The 25654-nt window shown below is 53.6% G+C and overlaps 1 protein-coding gene across 2 annotated transcripts; it reads right to left on the reverse strand.

Annotated features, from left to right (window-relative positions):
• Positions 1 to 4755: 4755 nt before the first annotated feature.
• Ntrk1 (neurotrophic receptor tyrosine kinase 1) lies at positions 4756 to 24915 on the reverse strand. 2 transcript variants are annotated; one of them, XM_090340707.1, is made up of 17 exons: positions 24707 to 24915; positions 21205 to 21279; positions 20870 to 20941; positions 19344 to 19412; positions 18085 to 18224; positions 17793 to 17935; positions 15035 to 15167; positions 12578 to 12904; positions 12171 to 12188; positions 11960 to 12015; positions 11597 to 11699; positions 10989 to 11135; positions 10508 to 10638; positions 10175 to 10347; positions 8506 to 8746; positions 7903 to 8061; positions 4756 to 4990 (listed from the first exon to the last, which is right to left on the reverse strand). In XM_090340707.1, the coding sequence occupies exons 1-17, from the start codon at positions 24913 to 24915 to the stop codon at positions 4805 to 4807; spliced, it is 2382 nt and encodes a 793-aa protein (XP_090196833.1). In that variant the 3' UTR covers positions 4756 to 4804. The 2 variants fall into 2 exon arrangements, with proteins under 2 accessions (XP_090196833.1, XP_090196832.1); XM_090340706.1 differs by lacking the exon at positions 12171 to 12188.
• Between the last annotated feature and the right edge of the window lie 739 nt (positions 24916 to 25654).

The raw sequence follows: 25654 nt of genomic DNA on the forward strand, positions 1-25654 counted from the left end.
GCCTGGGAAGGCAGGTAGAGCACCACAGGACAGATAAGTGCCGGAGGGAGGGGCAGGGGGAGCTCTGGCTGCAGGTCCCAGCCTGGAGCTGATGGATGATGGGCTGGGGGGACTTGACTCTTAGGAGTGGGACCATTTATTCTCCCCCATGTGAACTCTCATGTATGCAAACGTGCGTGCATGCACACATACACACACACACTCTCTCTCTCTCTCTCTCTCACACACACACACACACACACACACACACACACACACCTTAAAGCCAAGTGCAGTGAGCTACTAAAACCCAGCCTAGGACATCCACCCCTGATCTCCACTCCCTCTTCCCCTTCATTTTCAGAGCCCTAGCCCCAACGTTGTGTCTCCATATGCCCTCGCTTAGGCAGACCTGGACAGACAAACTTTCACTCTAGGATATGAGGTAGGGGCTCTATGAGGTTTTCATGCCCCCTTCCAAACATCCCCCTCCCATGTACCCCATTATAAGGCCAAGAGAGCCTGGAGACTTGACAATCGATATCCGTCAAAGATGAAGATGCTAATAACTTTATCCCCTCTTGTCCTCCAACTCGCGCCTACATTAGCCTTGACCACAGGCCCCAGGCAACTGAGACCCGCTGTGGGAGGGCCTGGAGTTGAGTAACCCCTTCAGATCCAGGTGGGAAGTAAGAGGGTTGACAACAGGGAGGACTTCCTGGCACTGAGGAATGGGAGGCCACAGGGATGAGGGATAGAAAGCCTTGGAATGATATTTTCCATTCCCATATCAACACTACCCAGGTCTGTAAGGATTTGTGACCCAGAAGTACCCTGGGTAAGGAGGGGCAGGGGTCCTTATCTAATCACTGAGTGCTGTCCAGTGGAGGACTGAGCAGAGAAGACAGTGGGATAGGATGGCTCTGGCCCTGCCCTCTTCACAGCACCCTAAACTCTCTCTCATGGAGGTCTCATGGGCAGCACAGAGTCTCAGAGCCCACAATCCCCTCCTCAGCTCACCTGCTCCCCTCAGAAGCAACTACGCCTCTGCTCACTGCCTGAAGCAGAGAGGAAGAGGAGGAAGAGAAGTGAGAACCAATGTAATAAGAATCAGGAACATTAGTGAGGCACTGGTGGCTCACACGTATAATCTTAGCTACTTAGGAGGGTGAGATCTGAGAGCTGCAGTTTGAAGCCAGCCTGGGCAGGAAAGTCTGTGAGACTTATTTCTAGTAAGCTACCAAAAAAAAGTCAGAAGTAGCTCTGTAGTTGAAATGGTAGGGTACTCGTTTTGAGCAAAAGAAGCTCAGGGACAGTGCCCCAGCCCTGAGTTTAAGCCCCCCCCCCCAAAATACAAATTAAATTAAAAATTTTAAAAATCAGAAACATTTTCACAGTACCTGCTATACAGATCAGGCCTTATCCAAAAGCTTTAGCCATGGGACTTGTTTAAACCTCAGAAGAGCTCTGATAAGTTAGCACTCTCGGGGCCGGGAGTTTGGCCTAGTGGTTAAAGTGCTTGCCTAGCATGCACTAAGACCCGGGTTCGATTCCTTGGTGCCACATACACAGAAAAAAGTGAGAAGTGGAGCTGTGGCTCAAGTGGTAGAGCTTTAGCCCTGAGAAAGCCCAAGGACAGTGCTCAGGCCCTGAGTTCAAGCCAGGACTGGAAAAAAAAAAGTTAGCACTATTATGCCCATTTTATAGATGAGAAAGCTAAGTCACAGACAGATGGAGTAAGTGGCCCAAGTCATACAGCTAGTCACCCAGCCCCAGAATCTAGAAGCTTTACCACCAGGGAATACAGCCCTGTAAGGAGAGGAAAGGAGCTCAGTGGAGTGAGCGGTGGGCTACAGTCTTCTGCTCAAAGGGTTGGATTCGAGACAGGGCTCAAAGAAAAACAAATTGCCTGTTCTTTCATATCAGGGCTCTTCTGTATCCCGGGCTCTCCTCCATTTTGGCCATGTCTTACTCAAGCGGTGCTGGGTCTTGGCTGCTCTGCTCTGAGTTGCTGTGCTGTTTATCCTGACCACTCAGCGGAACCCTGGCTTGCCTGTCTGTCCTACTGTGTATCTCTTCCCATTACTATGCAAGCCGAGCCCTTGCTGATGGCTGTCACATCTGGGGTGCTCTGAGAGAGGGTGTACACCGATGCTTGGTGCAATGGAGCCACCAAACTCCCTGCTGGGGGTGCCTAGTGGCTTGACACAGTCAGGATCCCCAGGACTTGGCTCCTCTGGGGAGAAAGCCCCCACAGGACAGCCTGTGGAGCCAGGAATGAGGCAGGACAGGCTCTCTCCTGGGGAGACCTGGAGGCCCGGGCAGGCACAGGGAGGGGCATCTCCCCTGGCAGCCCCAGTGCCCAGTCTGCCCGTTCCTGGAAGCTGAATGTGAACAGATGATCTGCTCTGATCTCCTGTCGGGAAGCCAGCCCTGAGGGAGCAGGGCAGGAAGGAGACAGAGACAGGGAGAAGCTCAGGGTTCTTTAGAGAGTCAGCCCCACGGAGCCCAGAACAAGGTTTACTTTAACTGTGTGAACTCCTTTCAATACTGAGCACCCCTGAAGAGCCATCCCCCCCCCAGCCTTTCTGAGACTCACTTTTCCAAACCGCTCAGCCCTGCCTGAGAAGGAGGGGTGGAGGGAGATGCCCAAGCCAGGTCTGGGGGACCCAGATGGCCCTTCACACAGCCTCAGGTCCTGCTCCTGCTCCCAGCCCCCCAGGGTTCTCAGGGGCCCCATTCCATTGATCCCCTGTAGCCATCCATCTCAGCTGGCGCTCAGCCCCTGGGGGTGCGGAGGGAGCAGGGTGGGAAGCTAATGGACTTGGCACAGCTAGGAGGTAATTAACAGGGAGGGGGCAGGGGCCACGACAGGATAGGAGGCACCGCCAGTGACAGAGGCGATGGGGAGGGGACACTGAGTCGGGCTGTGTGTGGTGGGCCAGGGTCCCTGGCAGTGTACACACCTGTAAGCCCATCACGAAGGGTACCAGGGCCTTCAGTCACAAGCCAGCAGGGTGAGCGTGGCTACCCCTGAGCCCCAGCACAGGGCTCCAGGTCCCTGTGGCCTGAAGGGATTGGCATGGGGTTCCAGTCCCTGGATCAATGAATGCTATCCAGTTCCTTCTCCCATGCTCTCCTGGAATTTCCCTTGATCCCAAAATTCATTCCCAGAGCCCCTCACATCACCTGCCCAGCTTTTCCAGCCATGTCTCCCGCTGCGGTCAGGAGCCTCTGAAGCTCTTACCCTTGACCTTGGAAACATTGCAGATGCCCAGGCAGGTTGCCACTTCACCTCCAGTACTTCAGCAATGACCCAGATCCTGCCCAGTATGAGCGAACCCCCTATGTCTCTCCCCACAGAGCTTCTCTGTCTGAAGGTATCCTCCATCCTTACTCGGATGAGAGCCTCAGGGGGCAGAGGCAGTGAGGCCTTCAGGAGTCCAGTCCCGCCAGAACCCACAGCTGGCTATGCAACCAGTCAGCCATCTCAGTCTTTCCCTCTGTCCTTTCTGCCTACCTGGGTCTTTATCTCTCTCCCCCTCTCCTTTCCCGATGCCTGCCTGGCTCCATCTGAGAAACTCCCTCCAGGCTGTCTGGAGCCCCGTCCTCCTCTCTCTCTTCATCTGTGCCTGGCCTCACCTGTGGGATCTGATCCTCTACACTCCCACTGCCTTAATCACAGGGTGGAGCAGTGCCCCCTACCCCAGGGAAGGAGTATGGCAGAAATGGAGGTGGGGATGGGCGGGGGGGGGGGGGAATCTGTAAACTTGGCCCTTCCGGACCAACTCTCCACCCTCATCAATCAGCCTGCTGTGCTGGGTTAGATCTCCATTAACAGTAACCAGCCTGGACAAGAGGCAGGCACACTGCCGGGCTGGGCGTGGGGTGATAAGACCAGATTGGATCATGGCTGGGAGGGGAAACTGGGCACCCAGGGATGTGAGACAGCTGCAAGGAGCCTGGGGAGCGGTGGGTGGAGGCATGCGTTATTGCAGGAGCTGGGCAGGTGATTGGAAGTGATGGGGCTGGAGCTGGTAGTGGGGGAGCCACTCTGCCCTGGCTTTGGGTTGGAGTGCAGCCTTTGGGGCTGGGGTGGGGAGGGAGAAACAGGAGGTGACAGGGCTCCTGTCCCCTGATAAGATGGGCCTGGGAGGACCTTAGTGTGACCAAATCTTCAGACCACTCAGTTAAGGTCACTGCAGTGCTCAATAGTGAGGGGCGTTCCCTCGGGAGAATGGGACAGGGCCATGCCTCTGGCATTAGGAAACAGCCACCTTGCCCGGTCCTGGCCTCCAGGGGCTAACTGCAAAGTGTAGAAGAGGGGAAGGAACAGGAGTCTTGCTTCCTTCTGTCCTTCATGCTCTCTCATCCATTAGTTTCACAGTATGCTTGCTCGGTCCTGGGCACACAGGACAAGAAGACTCACCCTACTGCTGTCATCCTGCCCCGCCCCCAGGCCCCTACTCCACCTGCCCATGGCAGGAACAGCTCCCTGAACTTGAAGCTGACTACAGCCATGCTGTAGGGAGAGCTGGGGTTGAGAAGCCCAGAGAGAATCCCCCCTTACCTGAGGCCCAACACCCCAATCCCAGAGTGACATCATCTCAGGAATCAGCAAGAGACACAGCCAGGGGTAATAAATATAATTGCTATGATGGAACGTGGCCTAGAGCAGCAGGAACGTTGTCCATTCCCAGCACCCCCACCTGTCCCCTCCACATGCTAGGGGCGAGTTAGATGCTTTGAGATCACCCTGGGGCTACTGGGAGCTAAGGAGGTAGCTGAGGACAGGCCGGGAATAATCCAGTTTCTGTCCCGGCCCCTAGCCCAGGATGTCCAGGTAGACAGGCGGTGCCTGGGCCAGGGCTTGCAGCCGGGCGTGCACATGCTTGATGCTGTGACGCTGCTGGGGTTCCCGCTGCCAGCAGCCTCGCATAATGGCGTACACCTCTGGTGGACAGGCACGTGGCCTCTCCAACTCCCGTCCCTGCGTGATGCACTCGATCGCCTGCAGCCATGGGAGAGACAGAGCAGACACACTAGGCAGGAGCAGAAGAGGGAGGCCAGCTGCACTCTGGTCCGCCAACCTCTGTGAGCAACAGCAACATCCTTCCTCTCCCGCCACCGCCCCCATGTCTCCAAGCTGGTCTGGACCCTCTCACTACCAGTAGTTTAATATACCTAGCACACCCCAAAATGCCTTTCGGTCCTGACACTGAGAAGTTGAAACTTGGGGGCATAGTTTCCAGAAGGCTGGAGTTAGACCCCAAGAGGTGTCAGGTGGGGATGAGGAAGAGGAGGCCCCAGGACATCTGCCAAGTCCATCAGCTTCCTGTGAAGGGCCATGAGGTGTGGAAGGGGTCTCTGCCTCCGCTCCAGGAAGGAAAAAGAAAATGAGGCAAAAGTGCAGTAAAACACCTTAAAAGGATGGAACACCAAGCCAGGCAAGGTGGCTCACACCTGTAATCCTAGCTACTCAGGAAGCTGAGCTCTGAGGATCACAGTTCAAAGCCAGCCGGGGCACTAAAGAATATGATACTCTTATCTCCAGTCAGTCACTAGAAAACAGGAAGTGGCCCTGTGGCTCAAGGGGGTAGGGTGGTAGCCATGAGCTGAAGAGCTCAGGGACAGTGCCCAGGCCCAGAGTTCAAGCCCCATGCCCATGACACACCAAAAAGGAGGAGGAGGCAGAAGAAGGAGGAGGAGGAGGAGGAGGAGGAGGAGGAGGAGGAGGAGGAGGAGGAGGAGGAGGAGGAGGAGAAGGAGAAGAAGGAGGAGGAAGAGGAGGAGGAGGAGAAGGAGAAGAAGGAGGAGGAAGAGGAGGAGGAGGAGAAGGAGAAGGAGGAGGAGGAGGGGGGAGGAGGAGAGGGAGAGAGAGAGGGATAGGAGGAAGAAGGAGGAGGAGGAGAAAATGGAAGGCCAGCTGGGCACTGGTGGCTCAGGACTATAATCCTATCTACTTAGAAGGCTGAGATCTGACGATGGTGGTTTGAAGCCCGCCTGGGCAAGTAAGTCCATGAGACTCCTCTTTCCTCCAGCTAACCGCCAGAAAACTGGGAATGGAGCTATGGCTCAAAGTGGCTCTGGCCTTGGGTAAAAAAGCTCAAGGACAGACCCTGAGTACAAGCCCAACAACTGACCCCCTTCCCCCAAAAAAGGGTAGGCTTCTATTTTAAAGTTCAAAGGACTTCTACTTCCTTCTCCCTTCTGTGGGTCCCACTCTGTGGAGATCCCCTAAAAAGCAACGGTAGCCCAGAAGATTAAAGTTAGACTCCAAGAAGGACCACTAGAGCTGCTAAAGGGATTCAAAGAAGAAACAGTGCAGATAAATGATTGGAGAAGGAGCCTGGTGCCTCGTCCCCCTTCTTTCCCCTCCCCATTAGAGGACTTGGTTATGGGCGGCACTAATTCCATTCCTTCTCTCAGTGCTTGAGAAAATTAAAATCTATAACCCTCTCCCCCACCCCACCAGCCTCCAGGGAACAGACTGCATTAGGAGGAGAAATGGAAACTGACAGCTGCGAGCCAAGGAGGGGGCTGGGGAGCTGCTCTGGGAGAGGGAACACCTGGGGCCTGCTTTGACTTCTGGCTAACCAGGAGCGCAGGAGGAAGGGGCAAGACCCAGAGTCCAACCTTCAGCCTTCCTGTTGCAGAGGCAGGCCATCTTTCCCATGCCCCTCCCTCCCACCTCTTGGTAACATCTAGTAGCTCAATAAAATGCCAGGAATTGAGGCCTGGACTCTATTTACAACATGCTTTGCGATTTACCAAGGAACCAGCTGAGCCTGAACTTAACATGGTCAGTGAGGGAAGGATTGGGAAAGAAAATAGGGGAGCTGGATACTGTGGCTCACGCCTGTCATCCTAGTTACTCAGAAGGCTGAGATGTGAGGATCAAGGTTCACAGCCAGCCTAGGTACAAAAGGACCTGAGACTCTTTTTTTTTTTTTTGCCAGTTGTGGGCTTGAGATCAGGGCCTGAGCACTGTCCTTGGATTTTCTCAAGGTTAGAGCTCTATCACTCGAGCCTCAGCACCATTTCTGGCTTTTTTCTATGTATGTGGTACTGGGGAATCGAACCCGGGTCTTCGTGCATGCTAGGCACGCACTCTACCACTAGGCCAAACTCCCAGCCTGGACCTGAGACTCTTTCTCCAATTAACCTCTAGAAAACAGGAAGTGGGGCTGTGACTCAAGGGTAGGGCGGTAGCCTTGAGCTGAAGAGCTCAGGGATAGCACCCAGGCCGAGTTCAATCCCCATAACCCACCAAAAAAAAAAGAGGGGAAGCTGGGCACTGGTGGCTCATAGCCTGTAATCCTAGCTACTCAGGAGGCTGAGATCTGAGGATGGTGGTTCAAAGCCAGCCCTGTGAGACCCTTTTCTTTTTTTGATCATGGGGCTTAAACTCAGCCTGGGTGCTGTCCCTGAGCTCTTCAGCTCCAGGCTACCACCCTACCCTTGAGCCAAGCCCACTTCCCCATTTTCTAGAGGTTAATTGATTGGAGATAAGAGTCTCAACTCCTTTTGTACCTGGGCTGGCTTTGAACCTTGATCTTCAGATCTCAGCCCCCTGAGTAGCGGTGCTAGAGTTTAAAGTGATAGGGCATTAGCTCTGAATGACAAAGCTCAGGGATAATGCCCAGGTCTGGAGTTCAAGTCCCACCACCCACGCCCACCCCACAGAAAAAAGGGGGGAAAGGGGGAGGGGAGAAAGGGGGAAGGGAGGGGAGAGGAGAGGAGAAGAGAGGGTGGAGGGGAGGGGAGGAAAGGGGAGGGGAGGGGAGGAGAGGAGAGGAGAAAGACCAGGGCTGTGGATGGGGAACAGGAGTGACTTCCCTGAAAAAGGCCCCCTCCACCATATCCCCACCCCCACCCCCGCCCCAGAGGGGCAGGAAAGACTAGCGATGGACGGGGGCTGACCTCGGTGTTGGAGAGCTGGTACCAGGGCTGCTTGCCGTAGGTGAAGATCTCCCAGAGCACCACGCCGAAGCTCCACACGTCGCTCTCGGTGGTGAACTTGCGGTACAGGATGCTCTCGGGCGGCATCCAGCGGATGGGCAGCATGGTGCGGCCTCCCACCTGCAGGCGGGCCCATGCCATGTCGCCTCCAGGCGGCGCTCTCCAGAGCAGCCCACTCAGCCCAGCCCAGCCCAGCCCAGCAGGGCCGCTTCTGTCCCTCCTAGGGGATTCAAAGCCAGATCCCAGATCCCAAACCGGGCACCAGGGCCTCACATCCTGTAATCCTAGCTACTCAGGAAGCTGAGATCTGAGGTTCACGGTCCAAAGGCAGCCAGGGCAGGAAAGTCTGTGTGTGACACTCAGCTGGAAGTGGAGCTATGGCTCAAGTAGCAGAGGGCCTTGAGCAAAAAGAAGCTCAGGGACAGTGCTCAGGCCCTAAGTTCAAGCAACAGGACCAGCACCAAACAAACAACAAAACAAAACCCAGATCCCAGAGGGTCTCAAGGACAAGGAAGACATGCCTGGCAGGGCAGGTGTCTGTGGGAAGGCGTGGGAGACGCTTACGCGGTAATAGTCAGTGCTGTAGATATCTCTGCTCATGCCGAAGTCCCCGATCTTGACCACTAGACCCTGGCCCACCAAACAGTTGCGGGTGGCCAAGTCCCGGTGCACAAAGTGCAGGCTGGCCAGGTACACCATCCCTGCTGCCACCTGGCTAGCCACTGCCAGCAGCTGCCCGAGGCCCAGGGGACCAGGAGCCACATCCTCCCCACCAGCCAGCAGTTTGGCATCTGGTCCATGGGACCTGAGTGGGAAAGAGAGAAGGGAATGGATGGGCTGAGGGGACATTCCCCCTCCCGCCCCCCGCCACACAAATACACTCAAAACCCAGCAGAGGAAGGGAATCCCCAGAGCTGGGCATGGTAGAAGAGGAAACTCGGGAAGAAATGAAAAAGGGAAAGAATGAGAGCAGCTGTCTGGGGGTTGGGATTGGGGTACCACAACCAGGGCTTCAATCGGAAAGAGCTTATACCTGCACCCTCTTCCAGCCCAGACAGGAGGAGCCACCGTTCCCAGCCCCTCCTCTCCTGCAATGAGCATTCAGTCTTCCAGACACATTTACAAGCCATCATGATTCCTTTCTCTCTCAAAGTGCCACTCAGCCCTTCTCCCACAGCCAGGAGCCCATTTGGGGGGCTCCCTGGCCTGCATCACCCAAGACCAACGCTGAGCCTGAACTAATGATCAAGAAGATGGTCTTCTTCCTGGCTTTCCCCCAGCTCGAACTCCTCTGCCAACCTACCTCCCTTATCCCAGGGCTAACCTCACCAGCTCTCTAGCAGTCCTGATTCTCTTAGGGTCAGCTCAGACTAGGAGTCTATCCTTGCTGAGCTCTGTAAGTATGACCCATCACTCCCCAAGGGGATGCTGGATACAGTGACAACCGCATCTTTCTTTCTCATCCACAACCACAACCCCATACTGTCTCTCCTCCTCCTGGCCAAGAAAGTCGAGTCAGAAAGAAAAGTTACTTGACAAAGAAGACCCAGGAAGTAAGTGGCAGCTGATTCCAAACCCTGACCCACTCTCGAAGGAGACAACCTCCAGGACAAGGACACAGTGAGGACAGCAGATGACTACCACAGGCCAGGCCTGGCTGACAGAGGTGAGTCCCACTCCCTCCCCACAGATCATCCAGGAAACAAGCGCATTTCTTAAAATGCTAGTTTTGTCCGAAGCCAAAGAAATGAATTGTGTATAACTTCCCTCCGATATATTGTCTTATGTTCTTGGAGCCTATGAAAAATAAAGAAGTATATCACTGAGCAAAACACACATGTACAAGCGTGGAGAAAGTAGTCATCTACAGGGCCAGTTCCTGCAGGCCAGGCTTCTACAGCAAGAATGCATGTGTATGTGCGTGCACGCGCGCACGCACACACACACACACACACACACACTTGCAAAGCCCCCCCATCCCGAAGTGGCAGTTCACAGCCTGAGCTACAGCAACCTGTTGAGGCTAACACTGTGTCTTTGCAGGGACTGTCCCCACAGTCACACACCTGTCTCCTCTCCCATGTTCCTGGATGCAGGAATAGTGCCTTCCCGATCCTGGTTAGGGGGACCCATCATCCTCAATGTCACAGAAAACAGGGACATGCTTTGAGGAAAGGGATGACAGGCTCAGACCAAGGGGCCAAGGGTCAGCACCAGGGCCAGGTGGCCATACCGGAGGAAATGATTGAGGTCCCCATGTCGCATATACTCAAAGACCATGAGCAGTGGGCGGCCCTCGGTGCAGACGCCAAAGAAACGCACGATGTGCTGGTGTCGGAGCGTGGTGAGCAGCTCAGCCTCGCGCTGGAAGTCTTGTCGGGCGTTCTCAGACACCTCTTTCAGTGCCTGGGGACAGGTGCAGGGCCAGGACTGAGCAGAAGGTCCTCCATTCTCTCTAACCTGGGAGCCCTCAGTCCTGCCTCAAGTCGCAGCAGACTTCCTGCTCAGGCATGGTAGTAGAATGGTCCTGACATGGTAGCACTCTGGGAAGAGGCAGAGGACTCACCTTGACAGCCACCAGCATCTTGTCCTGCTCAGGCAGCAGGCTGTGGCATTCAGCAAGGAAAACCTTCCCAAAGGCACCCTCACCCAGCTCCCACTTGAGCACGATGTCCCGGCGTTTGAAGTGATGGACACCTGGGAGGGGCTTGAAGGTGAGAGGGAGCCCCCATCTTGGGTGGGGTGGGGCTGTGGTAAGGGCAGGACTGGATACTGGGTCTGTGTGCTGCACAAGATGCCCAGCCAAGGGAAGGGCTGGGGGCTGGACTCCCAGTCCTTCCCCAAGCCCCATGTCATGATATGGGGGCACTGGGTAAGGGCTGCTTGCTGCCTGAGGAAGATTCGTCATAGCTGAGATCAGGACTGGGACAGACAGGCAAGGGAGGGAGGGAGGGAGGGATTCTTAAGACCGGGGCTAACATAGGGGTTTCTAAATACATGCAAGTGCACACGCCCACCCTTGCCCTTGACATAGTGTGACCCCTCACAGGCATCACTGAAGTACTGTGGGTTCTCGATGATGTGGCCTTGAAGCCCAGAACCTTTGCCCTCAGTAGGGGAAAGAGAATTGCCACCCAATGTCATGAAATGTAGGGACATGGCCAGCCCATCTTCTGGAGCCAGCACAGCAGGGCCTAGGGAGAGACCGTAGAGGGAGGTCAGAGCCTAGACACCCATCTTGGCCCTTGCCCATGCTTACCTGCAAAGTGCCAGACCAACCCCCACACCTTCTACTGTGCAAGAGAGGGACAGAGGAATTAGGGAGTGAGACAGCAGGAGTCGGGGGAGGGGAGGTAGCAGGGCCTCTCTATGACTGGCTCTTATCCAACCCTTGGCCTCATGGGCAACAAAGAACCCCCACCCCCAGTCCCCTACAGACCTCCCAGACCCACTTAATGTTTGACTACAATCCAGCCACCAATTAGCAGCTGCTACCTCTGAAACTACCCCCACACCAGCCCAACACACACACACACACACACACACACACACACACACACACTAAAACACCATGTGAGCACAGGCCTTCCCCAGACGTCAAGAAAAGCCAATAGCAAACAGCCAGACAGGACAGACAGACAGACAGACAACTTACGGTTGATCCCAAACTTGCTCCTCTGTCCACATTTGTTAAGCACAAGGAGCAGTGCAGAAAGAAACAGGCAGGCAAAGACAGCCAAGCCCACAGCCACCGAGACCTAAAGGCAGGGTTAGATCAGAGGCTTTTACCCCTTACTTTCCCACAGCAAACCATCTCTCCATCCTTCCATCCTGCATGAGCACCCAGAGCCACGATCCCTGATCTGCCACCTGCTCCTCCCGGACACCCGAGCCTGCCTATGAGGACACTGGACAGACTAGACCAGATTTGAGTGCTCTCCTTGCTCTACCCAGAAATAACCCACAAATGAGCCTCCTGTCTGACCGCCTCATTCCGAAGTGATACTCCCATGCTCACCCCAAAAGGTGTTTCATCCTTTTTCTCTACTGGATCTCTAGACGTGCTGTTAGTGTCTGTGGAGACACAGGGCAGGAACTTGGGGCTTCTTCCAGCAACTTCCTTCCCTGGTCCCAAGCTAGTTTCTCAGGGACCTGGTCAGTTGTCCCCTTGGTCCCAATCTCAGCTCCAAGGACCAGATATAACCTTCCCTCCAGCCCAGGCTACTCACCCACTGGCGAGAAGGAGACTGCAGTGGGAGGGAGGAGAGAGAGAGCAATCAGATGGAGGAGAAAAGCAAGTGTAACCCCTGCCCCTCTGGGACTCACCCCTTCAGGGGATGGAAGGAATAGGGAGAATGCCCTTTTCCAGCTGGACTCTGACCCCTTGATACATGGCTCTCTCTTCAGCCAGCCTCAATGAATGGGGTAGCTTGGGATTCCCAAGTCCTGAATCTGGGGAAATGGAAGGAGGCCAGCACAGAGCTAGACACCAGTTCCAGTCTGTCCAGGACCAAGCACTCCAACTTCCAGGGTCAGAGTCAGAGAAGGAAAGGGACCAGTCCTCCCTGGACACCTGGCTCTCCACCCCAAGTGCCACCCAGGAGTGGGGAAGCAGGGTTCAGGGTGGCTCTCGCACCGGGGATAGGGTCCTCGGGGTTGAACTCAAAAGGGTTGTCCATGAAGGCAGCCATGACAGAGGCGGACGCCTGACCATAAGGGTTGACAGCCACCAGGGTGTAGTTTCCATTGTTGACATGAGTAGGCTGGTTGAGACGAAGGCAGCCATGCTGCACTGTCTCGTTGGTCGGTGACTCCAGGAAATGGGTGTAGATGAAGCTGGTCTCATTGAGCGTGGAGCCATTGAAGAGCCAGCGGAGGGAGGGTGCCGGCTGCCCATCCACAGAGAAGGGGATACACCATTGGTGCTGCCTCACTGCAGTACTTAGGTGCACACTGGCAGGGACTATGGGCAGAGGACAGCTATGAGTCAGGGGATAATTGGAGGGAAAGGGACGGGAGGGGAAATATGGAGATCAGAAATGAGGAGGTCAGTTCAAGAAAAGCAGGTCAGCCGGTTCTAAGAAACTTACAAAGAGTGACATTTGCAAGAAAGTTGATGGTAAATTGTAAATAAATCTGGCAGCAGGTATACAAAATTCAGAGGCTAAAAGGATGTAAGTGGTAGGCCCAAAATAAATTATAGAAAAATAAATTGTAGAGAAAGTAGAGAACCAGCTTATGACAATTAAACATGGAGTCTTTGGGATACAGGATCTGGAAATGTTGAATGTAATCAAGTTTGAGAAGATGAGACGGAGACCTAATCATTACATATGTGAAAGGTATATATTCTATAAAGGTCTTACCCTCCCCCCGCTCCCAGTCCTGGGACTTAAACTCAGGGCCTAGGCATTGTCCCTGAGCTTCTTTAGTTCAAGGATAGCACTTTACACTTACACGTGAATTACAGCACCACTTCCAGCCTTTTCTGTGTATGTAGTACTGAGGAACCGAACCCAGGATTTCATGTATGCTAGACAAGCACTCTACCACTAAGCCACATTCCCCACTAGTGTGTATGGTTTATGTACATTTTTATGCATATTCCACAACAAAAGGAGGCCACTATAAAACAGAATATCTACAGGGTATGATGGCCCCAACTCTGTAATCCTAGCTACCTGGGAGGTAGAAATTGGGAAATCTCAGTGTAAGGCCAGCCCAGACCACCGTCTCACGTCTCCATCTTAACTAATGGCTGGGCACCTTGGCATTTGCCTGTCTTTCTCATCCATGTGGAGAAACAAACAGGAGAATTTTGATCCAGGTGGGTATAACCATAAACAAAAGACACTCTCTCGTAAAACAATCAGGATACACAAGGCTTATGCTTATAATCCTAGCTATTTTAGAAACTGAGAGCAGGAAAATCATGGCTCCAGGCCAGCCTAGGCAGAGAAGTTTGTGAGATTCTATCTCAAAAATAACCAGCATAACCCAGCGCCAATGGTTCATGCATCTAATCAGAGGCTGAGATCTGAGGATTGGGGTTTGAAGTCAGGACAGTCCAGGATGTTCTTACCTCCACTAAACTAGCGAAAAGGCTAGAAGTGGAGCTGGGGCTTAAAGTGGTGGAGTGTTAGATTGAACAAAAGGGAGCTCAGGGACAGTCTTAGGCCTTACATTCAACCCCAGGAAGGGGGGGGGGGTCAAACAAACAAGTAAATCATCGGCATAAAACAACGCTGAAGGCATGGTTCAAATGGGAGCACTTCAACTCAGCACATTTGAGACCTTGAATTCAAACCTCAGTACCAAGGGACAGAGACAGAGAGAAAGAGAGGGGAAAAGAAAAGGGAGCCTGCAGATTTAATGTAAGATTTGTTGGAAGTAGTGCTGTGGCTGCAAGTGGTAGAGTGCTAGCCCTGAAGTAGGGTGAGCTCGGGATCAGCAGCATCTAGGCCTGACTTCAAGGCCCATGATCAACCAAAAAAAAAAAAAAAAAAGATAATTTGCTGGCAGATTTAGTCTAGATAACAGGCCAGGATCAGAACTCTTCAGGAGAGAGGAATGCCCTGTTTTAAAACTAGAATGCAACTCTTGGATTTTGAAAATCTTTCCTGGAAGTCTAAGCCCTAACTCGTCTACCCACAAACAAATGCCAACTGCCAACTGGAAATTCAATTGTTAGCAGTGTTAGCAGTGACTTGTTTTGAACTGGTCATTCCCAAACCTAGAATAAAATCGTAAATGACAAAGAAAAACATGCAAACAAATCAGGTGATGGGGCCAGGGCCCTGAGGGGCAGCGTGAGAGGCACGTGAGTGCAGTGGGGACAGCCAGGCAGCTGGTGCTGAAGGCCTCAGGTAGCAAAACTTGGGCAGAGGGCCAGAAAGAAATCTATCTCTATCCCTCTGGCCTTGATGGGCCCTCAGGACATCCCCCAAGGATCAGGTTTTCATGGGAATCTGGAAACAGCTGGGAGGGAGCAGCTGCGAGGCTGTACACCCGTTCTTCCCTCCAGCCTCCACCCTCCTTCTAGGGGAAAAGCCAGGAGAGGGGGTGTAGCAGCCCTCCAGTCGTGAAGACTTACAGGAGACGTTGACCTGGACAGAGATCTCAGCCCGTCCCGCATCATTCTCTGCCCAGCATGTCACATTCTTCCTGTTGAGGTCACTAGTGACATTGGTCAGCATCAGCTGCAGAGATGGCAGATCTCCAGATGTCTGGATCAATGGAGAAAGGGAAACCAAGAAGGCTTTCAGTGGCTTGGGGCCAGAGGCCAGAGCCTGGACTGTGTGCGTGCACATGTATGTATATGTGTGTGTGTGCACATGTGTGCATGTAGGTTTGGGGGTGGTGTCTAGGTGGACACTAACTCCAGATTGAGACAAGAGGAGGGCTGGGGAAGGGAATGGAAAGGGGGAAAGGGAGTGGGAGGGGACAGAACAAAGAATTGCCTCCTCCTTTATAGTCTGTAGACCACCTCTTTGGATTATTGAGTGATCCAAGAAATCCAAGGCATAGACAATAACATGAACATAGGCCCCAAAGACCCCCAAAACAAAACCACCCATCTGAGGAGCTACCCCAAAGTATCATATTCACTCAAAGAACCAACCAAATAGAACCTTGCCTCCTGGTTAATTGTTTCATGCAGTTCTAAGAAACATAGGCTCAGCCCCCAAAATGTGAGAAACAAAAGAGATGAGGTATGGCTCAATGGCGCATGTCAATGTTTATAGCTACTCTGGAGACATAGGTGCCAGAGTCTCAGTCCAGGTTAGCCTGGACAAAAACTTAAGTCTCTGTTGGAAAAACATCTAAAGCAAATATGATTTGGGATGGTTCAAGTGGCAGATCACCTCTCTAGAAGCATAAGAGGCCCAAATGCAAGTACTAATACCACCAAAAAGAAAGGAGAGAGAGGGTGGTGGTAACAGGGTGTCATTAAGCAGCAGGCAGCACCTATGTGCCTTTGGGCACATAGACAGTGAGTGAGGCTTAGAGAGGCTAGGTGAATCAGCACTGAAGATTAGATCACATTCGGATTCTCTTCCTAAGAAACCATGGTCGCATCACATATAAATTAAATGATAAGACCTTAAGAAAACTATGGGGGAGGGGGTGTTCTACAAGAGGAATGGAAAAATCTTTATGTATTTTTAAAGCTGTTTTTATAACACAGTTAAAAATGTTCTAATGGATATGTGTCATTTATCTGGAAACTGCACAAATGTAGAGTCCCCTAAATACATGTAAGAGGAGAAGGAGTTTTTCTGAAACTCCCCTGGAAGATTCCAGAAGAGCTCCCTGGCCTTCCACCTGGGCTCCCACAGTGGTTCCCTCTCCTCCAATCAGGAACCAGGGGCTGCTTCCCAATTCTTCCTCCCCTGAACCACCAGGGTGTCCTTCCTCTCCCGACTAAGGAGACCAGCTTCTTTTCCTTCCACGTAATCCACTCACAGTGTGATTTCTCTATAGGAAATTTCATAAACAAATGTAAATTTCCCCAAGAGACAGTCAAAGTCTGGGGTTTCCCAAGCAGGCAGCTGGAGCAAGGCATCTCCACACCAAACCCTGGCCTCGGCCTCCATCCCTTTCCATCATTCCCTGGCAGCAGTCTTGAAGTCTTGAGTAGTAGAACTCCCCAGGGCCACGGTCCCTCCACTGTGTCTAGAATCCCTTGCTCAGGGCTCCGGCGTTCCCTCTTCTGACATCCTCAGCAATTCTGGATGTGACTCTCCTCCCAAAGCCAACACCCACTGAACACCAAACCTCATCCCCTTGATCTACTCTCTGGTCACTGGGTGTCTACTACAGGTGCAGCCAGCTTTAAGGGTGGGCACAGCTCAGTGTCAGAGCTTAGTGAGTTTGGGAAGAAGGCCTTCTGTAGTCAGCTTGGCTGCATGGAGCTGCTCACAGCCAGCCTGTGGACAGAGGCAGAGCCTGGGAAGGTGCCCAGAAACATGTCTGGATAACAGATAGAGGCCAGAGAATGCCCAGAGGCAGACAGGACCTCAGAAGGCCATCATGTCCACCTCCTCAGTTTGCTGATAAGAAAAACAAAGTGCAGGCAGTTAAGGGATTATTTTCTTCCCTAAAGTCACTAAGAAGTAATTAGAGCTGGAAGCAGACCTGGGCAGACTTTACTAATGTGTTCAGCACACACCCAAGAGAAGCCTCCTTCTAGCATCTCCAGGAAAAGGCTCCAAAGGCCCCTTGGAACAGGCCCTGGATGCAGGGCTACAGATATAGCAGCCCTTCCTGGACCTCAATTTCTTGATCTAGAAAAGTGTAGGTGAATCCCAGTGGCTCACATCTGGAATCCTAGCTACTCAGGAGGCTAAGATCGTAGGATCAGAGTTCAAAACCAGCCCAGGCAGGAATGATCATGAGCTTCTTACTTCTAACTGATTATCAAAAGCTGGAAGTGGAGCTGTGTCTCAAGTGGTAGGTAGAATACTAGTCTGGAGCAAAAAATGCTAAGGGGTAGCACCCCGACATGAGTTCAAGCGCCAGTACTGGCACAAAGGTAAAAAGAAAAAAAACAAGAAGAATGTATGGGAAGGGTGGTCTGTTAGGTCCCTTCCAGCTCCAGCATGAATGGTGACCCCCCACCCACCCACCTACTACAACCTTCTGTTTCCAGAGGACTTCCCTGAGGGATCCAACAGAGCTGGGCCAGCGCCCTCCCTGGGGTTTTGTGTGTGTCTTGAGCCACTCCATGCTCACTCTTTCTCTCTGTGGTTCCTTATGTGTTCTGTTATTTCTCTTCCCTGACTTTGTCCCCTGCACCCCGTCTTTTGTGGAGTAGGGGGTGGGCAGTGAGAGCATGCGTGGTTTCTCACCATCACTGTAGCTGTGCCCTCTAGCTCGGTGAGGATCCAGCCAGCCTCCTGCGGCCCCAGCCCAGACACATGGCACTGCAGCAGGACATCGTCCCCCACCTCCACGGAGGTGTTCGGCATCTGGACCTTCAGGGTGGGCACACCTGGCCACCAAGATGCCATAGGAATCTTGAGTTAGCTAGGCATTGCCCCAGAACCCCACCCTGGACCTGTTTCTTCCCCTACCCTCCTGCCATGTCCCCAGGCAGGCAGCCCTCTTCGCCCACCCCCTGGTTATTTACCCAGCACCTACCACAGCTGGTGTTGTGCCTGAAGGTGAGGGACCTGGCACACTGTAGCCTCTGGGCATGCAGTCTGCCCAGCCCCTCCTCTTCCCAGCGCTGAAGCCAGTGCAGGCCACAGGAACATTGTAGAGGGTTTCCCGACAAGTCTCTGGTGGGCATGAGAACACACCAAGAGAGTCAGGGAGAGATAGATGTGGGGACAGAGGAGCCAGAGAGATTCAATGCATGGGTCAGATGGCAAGGATGGGGATGGCAAAGGGGCAGGGCTACACAGGACAGGCACCTGTCACAGACCCAGTCCTTAAACTTCAGTAACTCAAACAAGTAAATGTGCAAAGCCAGACACCAGTGGCTCATATCTGTAATCCTTGCTCCTCAGGAAGCTGAGAACTGAGGATCGAGGTTTGAAGTCAGCTCAGGTAGGAAAGTCCATGAGACACTTACCTCCAATTAATCACCAAAAGGCTGAAGCAGAGTTGTAGCTCAAGCAGTAGAGTACCAGCCTTAAGCTAGATAGTTAAGGGACAGTTCCCGAGCCCTGAGTGCAAGCCCTAGTACTGGCAAGCACACCAAGGAAGGAAGGAAGGAAGGGAGGGAGGGAGGGAGGGAGGGAGGGAGGGAGGGAGGGAAGGAGGGAAGGAGGAAAGAGGGAAGGAAGGAAGGAAGGAAGGAAGGAAGGAAGGAAGGAAGGAAGGAAGGAAGGAAGGAAGGAAAGAAGGAAAGAAGGAAGGGCAAGAGGAAGGGGAGGGAGGGAAGAAAGGAGGAGAGGAGGGGAGAGGAGGGGAGAGGAGAGGAGAGACCCAGTGAGGGCTGCCATATCCTGGTTTCCAGCAAAACCCTCGGCGTGAGGAGCAGGAGGAAGAGAGCCGGCCCTCTGACAGTGAAGTAGGCCTTCCGTGCACACACAGACCACTGCTGCCCCCAACTCAAGTGTGAGTTGCCTTGAGGCAGCTGTGCTGTGCCTGATACAAATCCAGTTGGCCTGTGGTCAGCTCAGCTGGGACCTCACACCAGCACCCTGCCTTTGGCCACACAGGGTCAGCCATCCAGGCTAGCTCATCCCAACCCAACCGAGCCCTGAACACTCAGGCCAGCAACCCTTTTCAGCCGAGGTGGGCAGTCTGTTTTAATGGGGTACATGCACATAGTTCCCAGTGTCCCAGACACACAGACCCCGGGGAGACTGCCCACCGCCCAGAGACACGAATGCACACAGGACCACACATGCCACATCAGCCACCCCTGCCCAGGGAGCCCCCACACTCACAGCTCCTGTAGGGAGAGACCCTGCACTGTTTTCCAGGACAGAGACTCCAGAGCGTTGAAAGACAGATTCCTGTGGAAGCAGCAGACCCCTGTAAGCCTCCAACCTCACCGTGACCCAATAGGAGGGAGGAGCCAGGAGGAAGTTCACACTCAGGCCCCCTTCCCACCACCAAGAACTCCAGCCGGGGTGGGAGGGAGGAGAGAATGGGGAAGGGGAGGGGCTGGGAGGGGACTAGGAGATGGCTCTGTATTTTGAGTCAGGTTCAGGCAGGTAAACCTTTTTGAGTCTGCTCCTCTCCCTGGGACAACAAGGGTTAACCCCACTTAACCCCCTCCCCAGACCCCAGGGAGGAGATGTAGAGGAACAGCCGGTCCCCCTCCCCCATCCTCCAGCCCCAGCTGGCAAAGTGCTGAGGCCACAGCTGGGGGAGGGGCTCCATCTGTACTCCCCCCCCACCCCAGGAGGAAAAGGGCCTAGCTCCCACACGCCTTTGCCCCCTGCAGGACAGACCACAAGGATGGAAAGTACTTCCTCAGGTCCCCTCCTCCTCCTCCTTCCTGTGGCTGCACAGAGCTGAGGAAGTTCAGGCAGAACAAAAGACCCCAGAACCGTAGCTCCCTAGTTACAGTAAGAGCCCCAGCTTTGTGCCACACCCAGCTGTCATGCCCCGGACCTGGGGTCCCCCTCCTTGAAGCTGTGACTGCTGGGTTGGAAAGGCACCACCACACAAGGGCCAGACACACTGCTACTTTAGAGCTGGGTGTGATTTCACTTATTCCCATCACTTGCAGCTGTGTGGTCTCCACCCAGAAATATAACCTCTCTGATTCTCATCTATAAAAATAGGTACAGCACCATCTGGTACCAGGTTGATTGTAAAGAGACTCTGACATAGGAATTGTGAAATTATCACTGAACATACTACATTTTTTAGCCTAGTTTGTAGTCAGTGATGCAATAGTGTTTCAAGCAAACCAAACTTGTTAAGTTGCTGGACCCGGTTTGAACAACTAGGCCATCTCGCTAAGAGGGGCTTCTTCTATGAAAGAAGAGCTGACATTCAGCAGGCCAACTGGGGTTGCCAGGGACTCTAAAGTGTTACCAGCTCACTCTACATTACACTCTGTCCTCGACAGGACAGGTAGCTGTGATGAGTGGCAGACAAGGTTACCTGTATTTCCAGGCTAGCTCAGGCCTGGTCCTTTCCAACTAGAAGGGCTAGAAGATGAACTGCTGGCCAGAACAGGGGAGTCCTGCTCCCATCCCTCACTCCTGGAACTAGATTGTGCATTTGAACTTCATGCAGATACCAGGATGATATCCATGAGCTAAGTTCCTGAACTGTGGGACATGGACTTGAGACAGGAGGACCTGGAGGGAGCACTGTCCAAGGGATACAGGCAGAGACAGTTCCCTGACCAAACTAGAGCCTTCTTTAGAACAGTCCCTCTGGGAAGGTCAAGACCATCAGCAGTCTAAATCTTAGGGTCTTTCCCACTTCTGTCCCACCCAGCCTGGCCACTCACAGGTGACTGAGTCGAGGAGTGAAACGGAAGGCATCTGGAGCCACAAAATGCAAGCCACTCTTCACGATGGTGCTGCAATGGGTACAGGAGGATTCTGAGTACCTGCCCTCTCTACTAATCCCAGCACCAAGTCCCCAGTGTTGGGTTCTGCACCCCTCCCTGACCCCTTAGTTCCCATAACCACCCTGGACTCCTCAGACCTCTGACCTTCCTGACTACTCCAGCTCCCAGTTCTCAGCCTCTCATTTCCTCCCAGACCTTATGACCCTCCCAGACCCCCACATTTGGTCCTGGCCCTCTGCCCTGACTCAACCGGCACACACTCAGCCCCTCACAGATTTCTCAGCTCCCCCAGGCCCTGAAGATCACTGAGCTCCAGGCGCTGCAGATTCTGCTGGTTCTCCACGTAGCTGTAAGGAGAGAGGATGATAAGCTAGCAGTCACGCCCATATTTTAGCCCCCTCCAAGCCCACCACCTCCTTCACAACTTTTCTTTCTTTCTTTCTTTCTTTCTTTCTTTCTTTCTTTCTTTCTTTCTTTCTTCCTTTCTGCCCGTTCTTCCCTACTTTCTGCCTTCCTTTTTTTTTTTTTTTCTAGGAGGGGCCAGGCCTTAGCACTGTCCCTAAGCTTATTTTGCTCAAGGCTAGTGCTCTACCACTTGAGCCACAGTGCCACTTCTGGCTTTTTCTGAGTAGTCTTTTGGAGATAAGAATCTCACAGACTTCTTTGTGTGGCCTTGCTCTGAACCACAATCCTCAGATCTCAGTCTCTTGAGTAGCTAGGATTATGGGCTTGAGCCACCCGCACATGGCTTTCTTCATAATTATACATGTACATGTGCAAGCCTGAACATACATGCACCATTCACACACAGACCTGCCCGTGTATGCACATGCACAATATGGTTATGCATACATGTACATATATGCACAATACACCTCCTCATAAGTCACACCTGCAATGCATCCTCACACTCCTGTGTATTTGCACATTCCCACACACTCCTTGCACTATTTGCCCACCAAGCATGCATACACACACAGGGGCAAAAACACATGCACAGAGATGCTCTTGCTTATGTGTGTTCACACAGATACATGCTCCTATGCCCACATATAGGCAAAGCACAGCTATACTTCTCACACGCACACACAAATATAGGTGAGAATGTGTACACATCTGTTCATAAACACACACAAGACTGTTCTCAGCTTGCGCAAGCTCAACAGTGGGCACTGGCATTCACAAAGGGGGCCCCTCACCACTGCCACTGTCCCACTCATCCCAGAAGATCCCTGTGGTCCTGTGAATGTGTGCTTCCAAACACCTGCTCAGGGGCCACATCTGGGCTCACTCACACAGACACACAAATACACTCACACAAAACACCCCAGCCTCTCTACCCTCTGAAAGCCTCTGGCTCCTCCCCACACCCAAGCAGCAACCCTTAATCACCGCCCCCCCCCCACCATGTCTTTGCAGAGCAAGCAAGAAGTATGGAGACTATCAGTCAAGGACTCCCCCCTCCCCTACACTACCCCCACAGGGGAGCCAGAAAGGGAAGGGGGGCAGGGAGAGTGTGAGGGGGAGGGAGAGAGGAGGCCAGGGTCTGGCTGCCTATTCAGTGCTTGATGTGGAAAGGCTTAGTGGGGTGGGGAAAGGAGGGCAGAAAAACAGTGAAACAGAGAGACAGGGAGAAAAAGAAATGGACAAGAATAGAACTGGCAGGCAGAGACAGGGAGAGAGGGAAGGCAAGAAGATAGGGAAAAGCAGTCGAAGAGACAAATAGAGGACCAAGAAAGCAAGACAGGGAGATCAAGGAAAGAAAGAAAAGCAAGCAGGCACTGGGGAAGGCAATGGCCTGCCTAGCTTCTGGATCTGGCATATACAGAGTTCCTAAGAATTCACTCCCCTACGGTGGCATGCCCTGTGCTCCCCTCCTCACCCCCTCTCTGTGCATGCTAGGGACCCTGTGTGCTTGCTCGTGCCCCCCGCTCTTTCTTTCTCCCTTTCTCCCTCCCTCCCTCCCCCCTGGGGCTTTCCCTAAATAGGAAAGGGAAAGAGGGCCAATAAAAGTGACCCCTGAAAATAAAAGTGACCCCTCATTGGCCTCCTCCAGCCCTGGTCCCAATAGGACAGCCAGGTATCTGGCCCTCAATCCCTTGAGGCCTTGGGGAATAGCATCTAGTGACTTTGAGGGAGAGCAGGTCCCTCCCTGTTCTGGTCACCCTCCAGCTCTTGCCCAGAGGATTCTACACTATAGGGACCGAGGGAGATGGTAAGAAGGTGGTAAGGGTATATTCGAGTGAGCTGTCAGGCAGCATGCTCAAAGCTGCCTCATTCGTTTGGATTCATAATTAATCTGTCTGTTCAAGTCCATTATCTCCTTGTTAGCTCTGCGGGTGAAGGATGGGGGAGACAGCTGAAGGGGAGGGAGAAGACTGCAGGAGGTGGTAGGGAATCAGGAGGCTACCCCACCCTGCAGGGACATCTCAACTCATCACCTAACTAGTCTTCAGAGCCCCAGAACTCTTCACTTCCCCAGTCCCTAGGCCAGAATCACTTGAATTTTGGAAATTAACTGGGAAATGAAAACACTGATGGGGCGTAGTCAGAAGCTTGGACCCTAGGGTGAAGCCCAGGGTGAGGAATGGACAGAACCATAGACGACGACAGGTGGGCTCTCCGGGCCCCCTTGTGTGTGAAAATCTAGGCCCAGACCAAGACGAGACCCATCACTTCTCTTCCTGGTCTCCCTAGGGCCATTAGAGAGAGATACTCAGTACCTTCCCGTTAATTACCCTAAGATGTTCAAGTAACTCAGTGCCAATTATTGCAGGCTTCTCCAGTAACTTCCAGCCAGTGATAGCCCCCACCTTGGACTCTTTCTGGCCATGTTATTGCATGAGGCTCAGGTTCCTGATCCACCTTCTACAGCCCAGAGCACAGGAGGGGGATTTTTCTCTCCTTTTTAGGAAGTCTTGCTGGCCCCACCAGCCAGACAAAATACTCAGTATTTTGTAACCATCATCATGTGACACTTGAGTTTGAGTACTTTTAGTTCAGTTATTGCAGCAGCTAAAACATGCTTAAGTATTTTGTAAGGATTTTTGTTTTTTTTTCGGAATGTCAGAGTACTGCAGAATGCTGGAGGCTCTTTCTAGCTGCGGACCTGGAGATAGGAGGAACCTCTCCCAAATAGCCCAGACTCCCAGACTCAAGCAGGGACACCATCGTACAAAGAAAGGTGGGGGTAGGGAGAGAGAAGGTGGGAGTCAGCCAGCGGCACTGCACACATTCCAATCAAGGAGACCTGGAGGCAAAGAATGGTGGAAATGGGGCTAGGACAGCTCAACTCCCAAGCTAGGGCTCCTCGCACCTCCCACCCATCCCAGCTCAGTTCAGGTTCATGGGAAGAGCTGGGCCCACTGTAGGAGACTGATGTCTCCACAGAAAAGGGAAAAGACAGTAAAGGTGCCACACTGAGTGGTTCTCCCAGTTGATCATTCCCCTCCATGGGGCAGACATGGGCTTCTAGAAGAGTCCCCAGGAGGCGAAGGGGAACCTTCTGGATGGCTGGACTGTCTCAGATTTGATTGACAGAGATTCACCCTCACTCTCCCTCAAATCAGTGTTCTAGCTACTCTGGAGTTCCACAGAGACTCCCCGGCGGTGACAGAGGGACTTGCCGGTTTGCCCAGATACCACCAAAGTCTGCGCGATGCCAACCTTGCCGCGCCCACCCCTCCAGACCCAGCAAGCCAGCAGCGAGTGCGCGCCCTCGGGGCAGGGCTGTGCCCTCCTGTCCCCGCGTCTTCTCGCCCGATGGACACTCACAGATCTGTCAGATTCTTGGCGCCCAGCAGTTGGAGGCTACTCAGGTTCCCAGCCTGGGTGCAACGCAGCCCCGAGGGACCAAAGGGGCAGCAGACATCGGGGCAGGATGCGGCGCCTGCAGATGCCAGCATCAGCCAAGCCAGCAGGCTGCCCGGCACTGTGGCCCGGCGATGCCAGCCCAGCTGCCCGCGCCGCTGGCCTCGCAGCATCGCGGCGGCGCGCGCCTCGCTCGGGCCGGGCGGCCGTCCGTCCGTGCGCTCCCAGCTGCCGCGGCCGCCGGGCCTCCAGCGACATGTGCGCAGGGCGGCGGTGTTAAAGACCCAGCCGCCAGGAAAGGGCGGAGCCAGCGGTCCCCGCCCGGCCCCGCCCCGCCGGCTCGGGCCCCGCCCCAACTCCTGAAGCCCCTAACTCTGCCCTCTTCCCTTTCTAGGGCTCCCACCCCCAGTGCCAGCTTTCTGTCCCAATATCCCCGCACCTCCAAGAGTCATGAAAGGGCCGCAACAGAACGCCTTGGGAGTGTCTTAGGGGGCTAAGGAAGCTGGGAAGTTGGTACTCCCCCCCCCCCCGCCCAAGTAAAACAGCTGCATTTTTAGGTTAGGGGCTAGGGGAGGAGGGGAGATGAATGAGCCGGGGAAAGGTTGCGGTCCAGGTCATCCTACCCAATCCCCGGCCTCGCCAGGCGCTCGACTGAGGGGATGTGCGTGTCGCTTGGGATAAACTAGGCGGAACACTGTGGACTTCGGCAATAGAAGGAAGAGGACGGCCCAACAGGACCAGAAGCAGAGCCTGGGAAGGAAAACAAGAGCTGAGAATCAGAAGAGGTGATCCAATTACGGCCCGAGACCCGGGAGCCGAGGCCTCTCTGTCCAGAAGAGACCACAGGGTGGCGCTGGGAGCCTGCACGCCGCGGTGTGCGCGCTGGGCCGGGGTCCGGCAGGCGGGGGCGTG

This window comes from Megascapheus bottae, chromosome 10 (assembly GCF_031878675.1).
Source record: "Megascapheus bottae isolate mThoBot1 chromosome 10, mThoBot2.hap1, whole genome shotgun sequence".
Taxonomy (NCBI): Eukaryota; Metazoa; Chordata; class Mammalia; order Rodentia; family Geomyidae; genus Megascapheus; species Megascapheus bottae.

Bases quoted from the DNA above. Each gene is read 5' to 3' on its own strand.
- Ntrk1 (XM_090340707.1), bottom strand. From the start codon at position 24,915: ATGCTGCGAGGCCAGCGGCGCGGGCAGCTGGGCTGGCATCGCCGGGCC. The intron at 11,136-11,596 runs GTAAGTTGTCTG...GTCTCTCCCTAG, and splicing joins GAGCAAGTTTGGGATCAACC to GCCCTGCTGTGCTGGCTCCA. The intron at 10,348-10,507 runs GTGAGTCCTCTG...ACCTGTCCCCAG, and splicing joins AGATGCTGGTGGCTGTCAAG to GCACTGAAAGAGGTGTCTGA.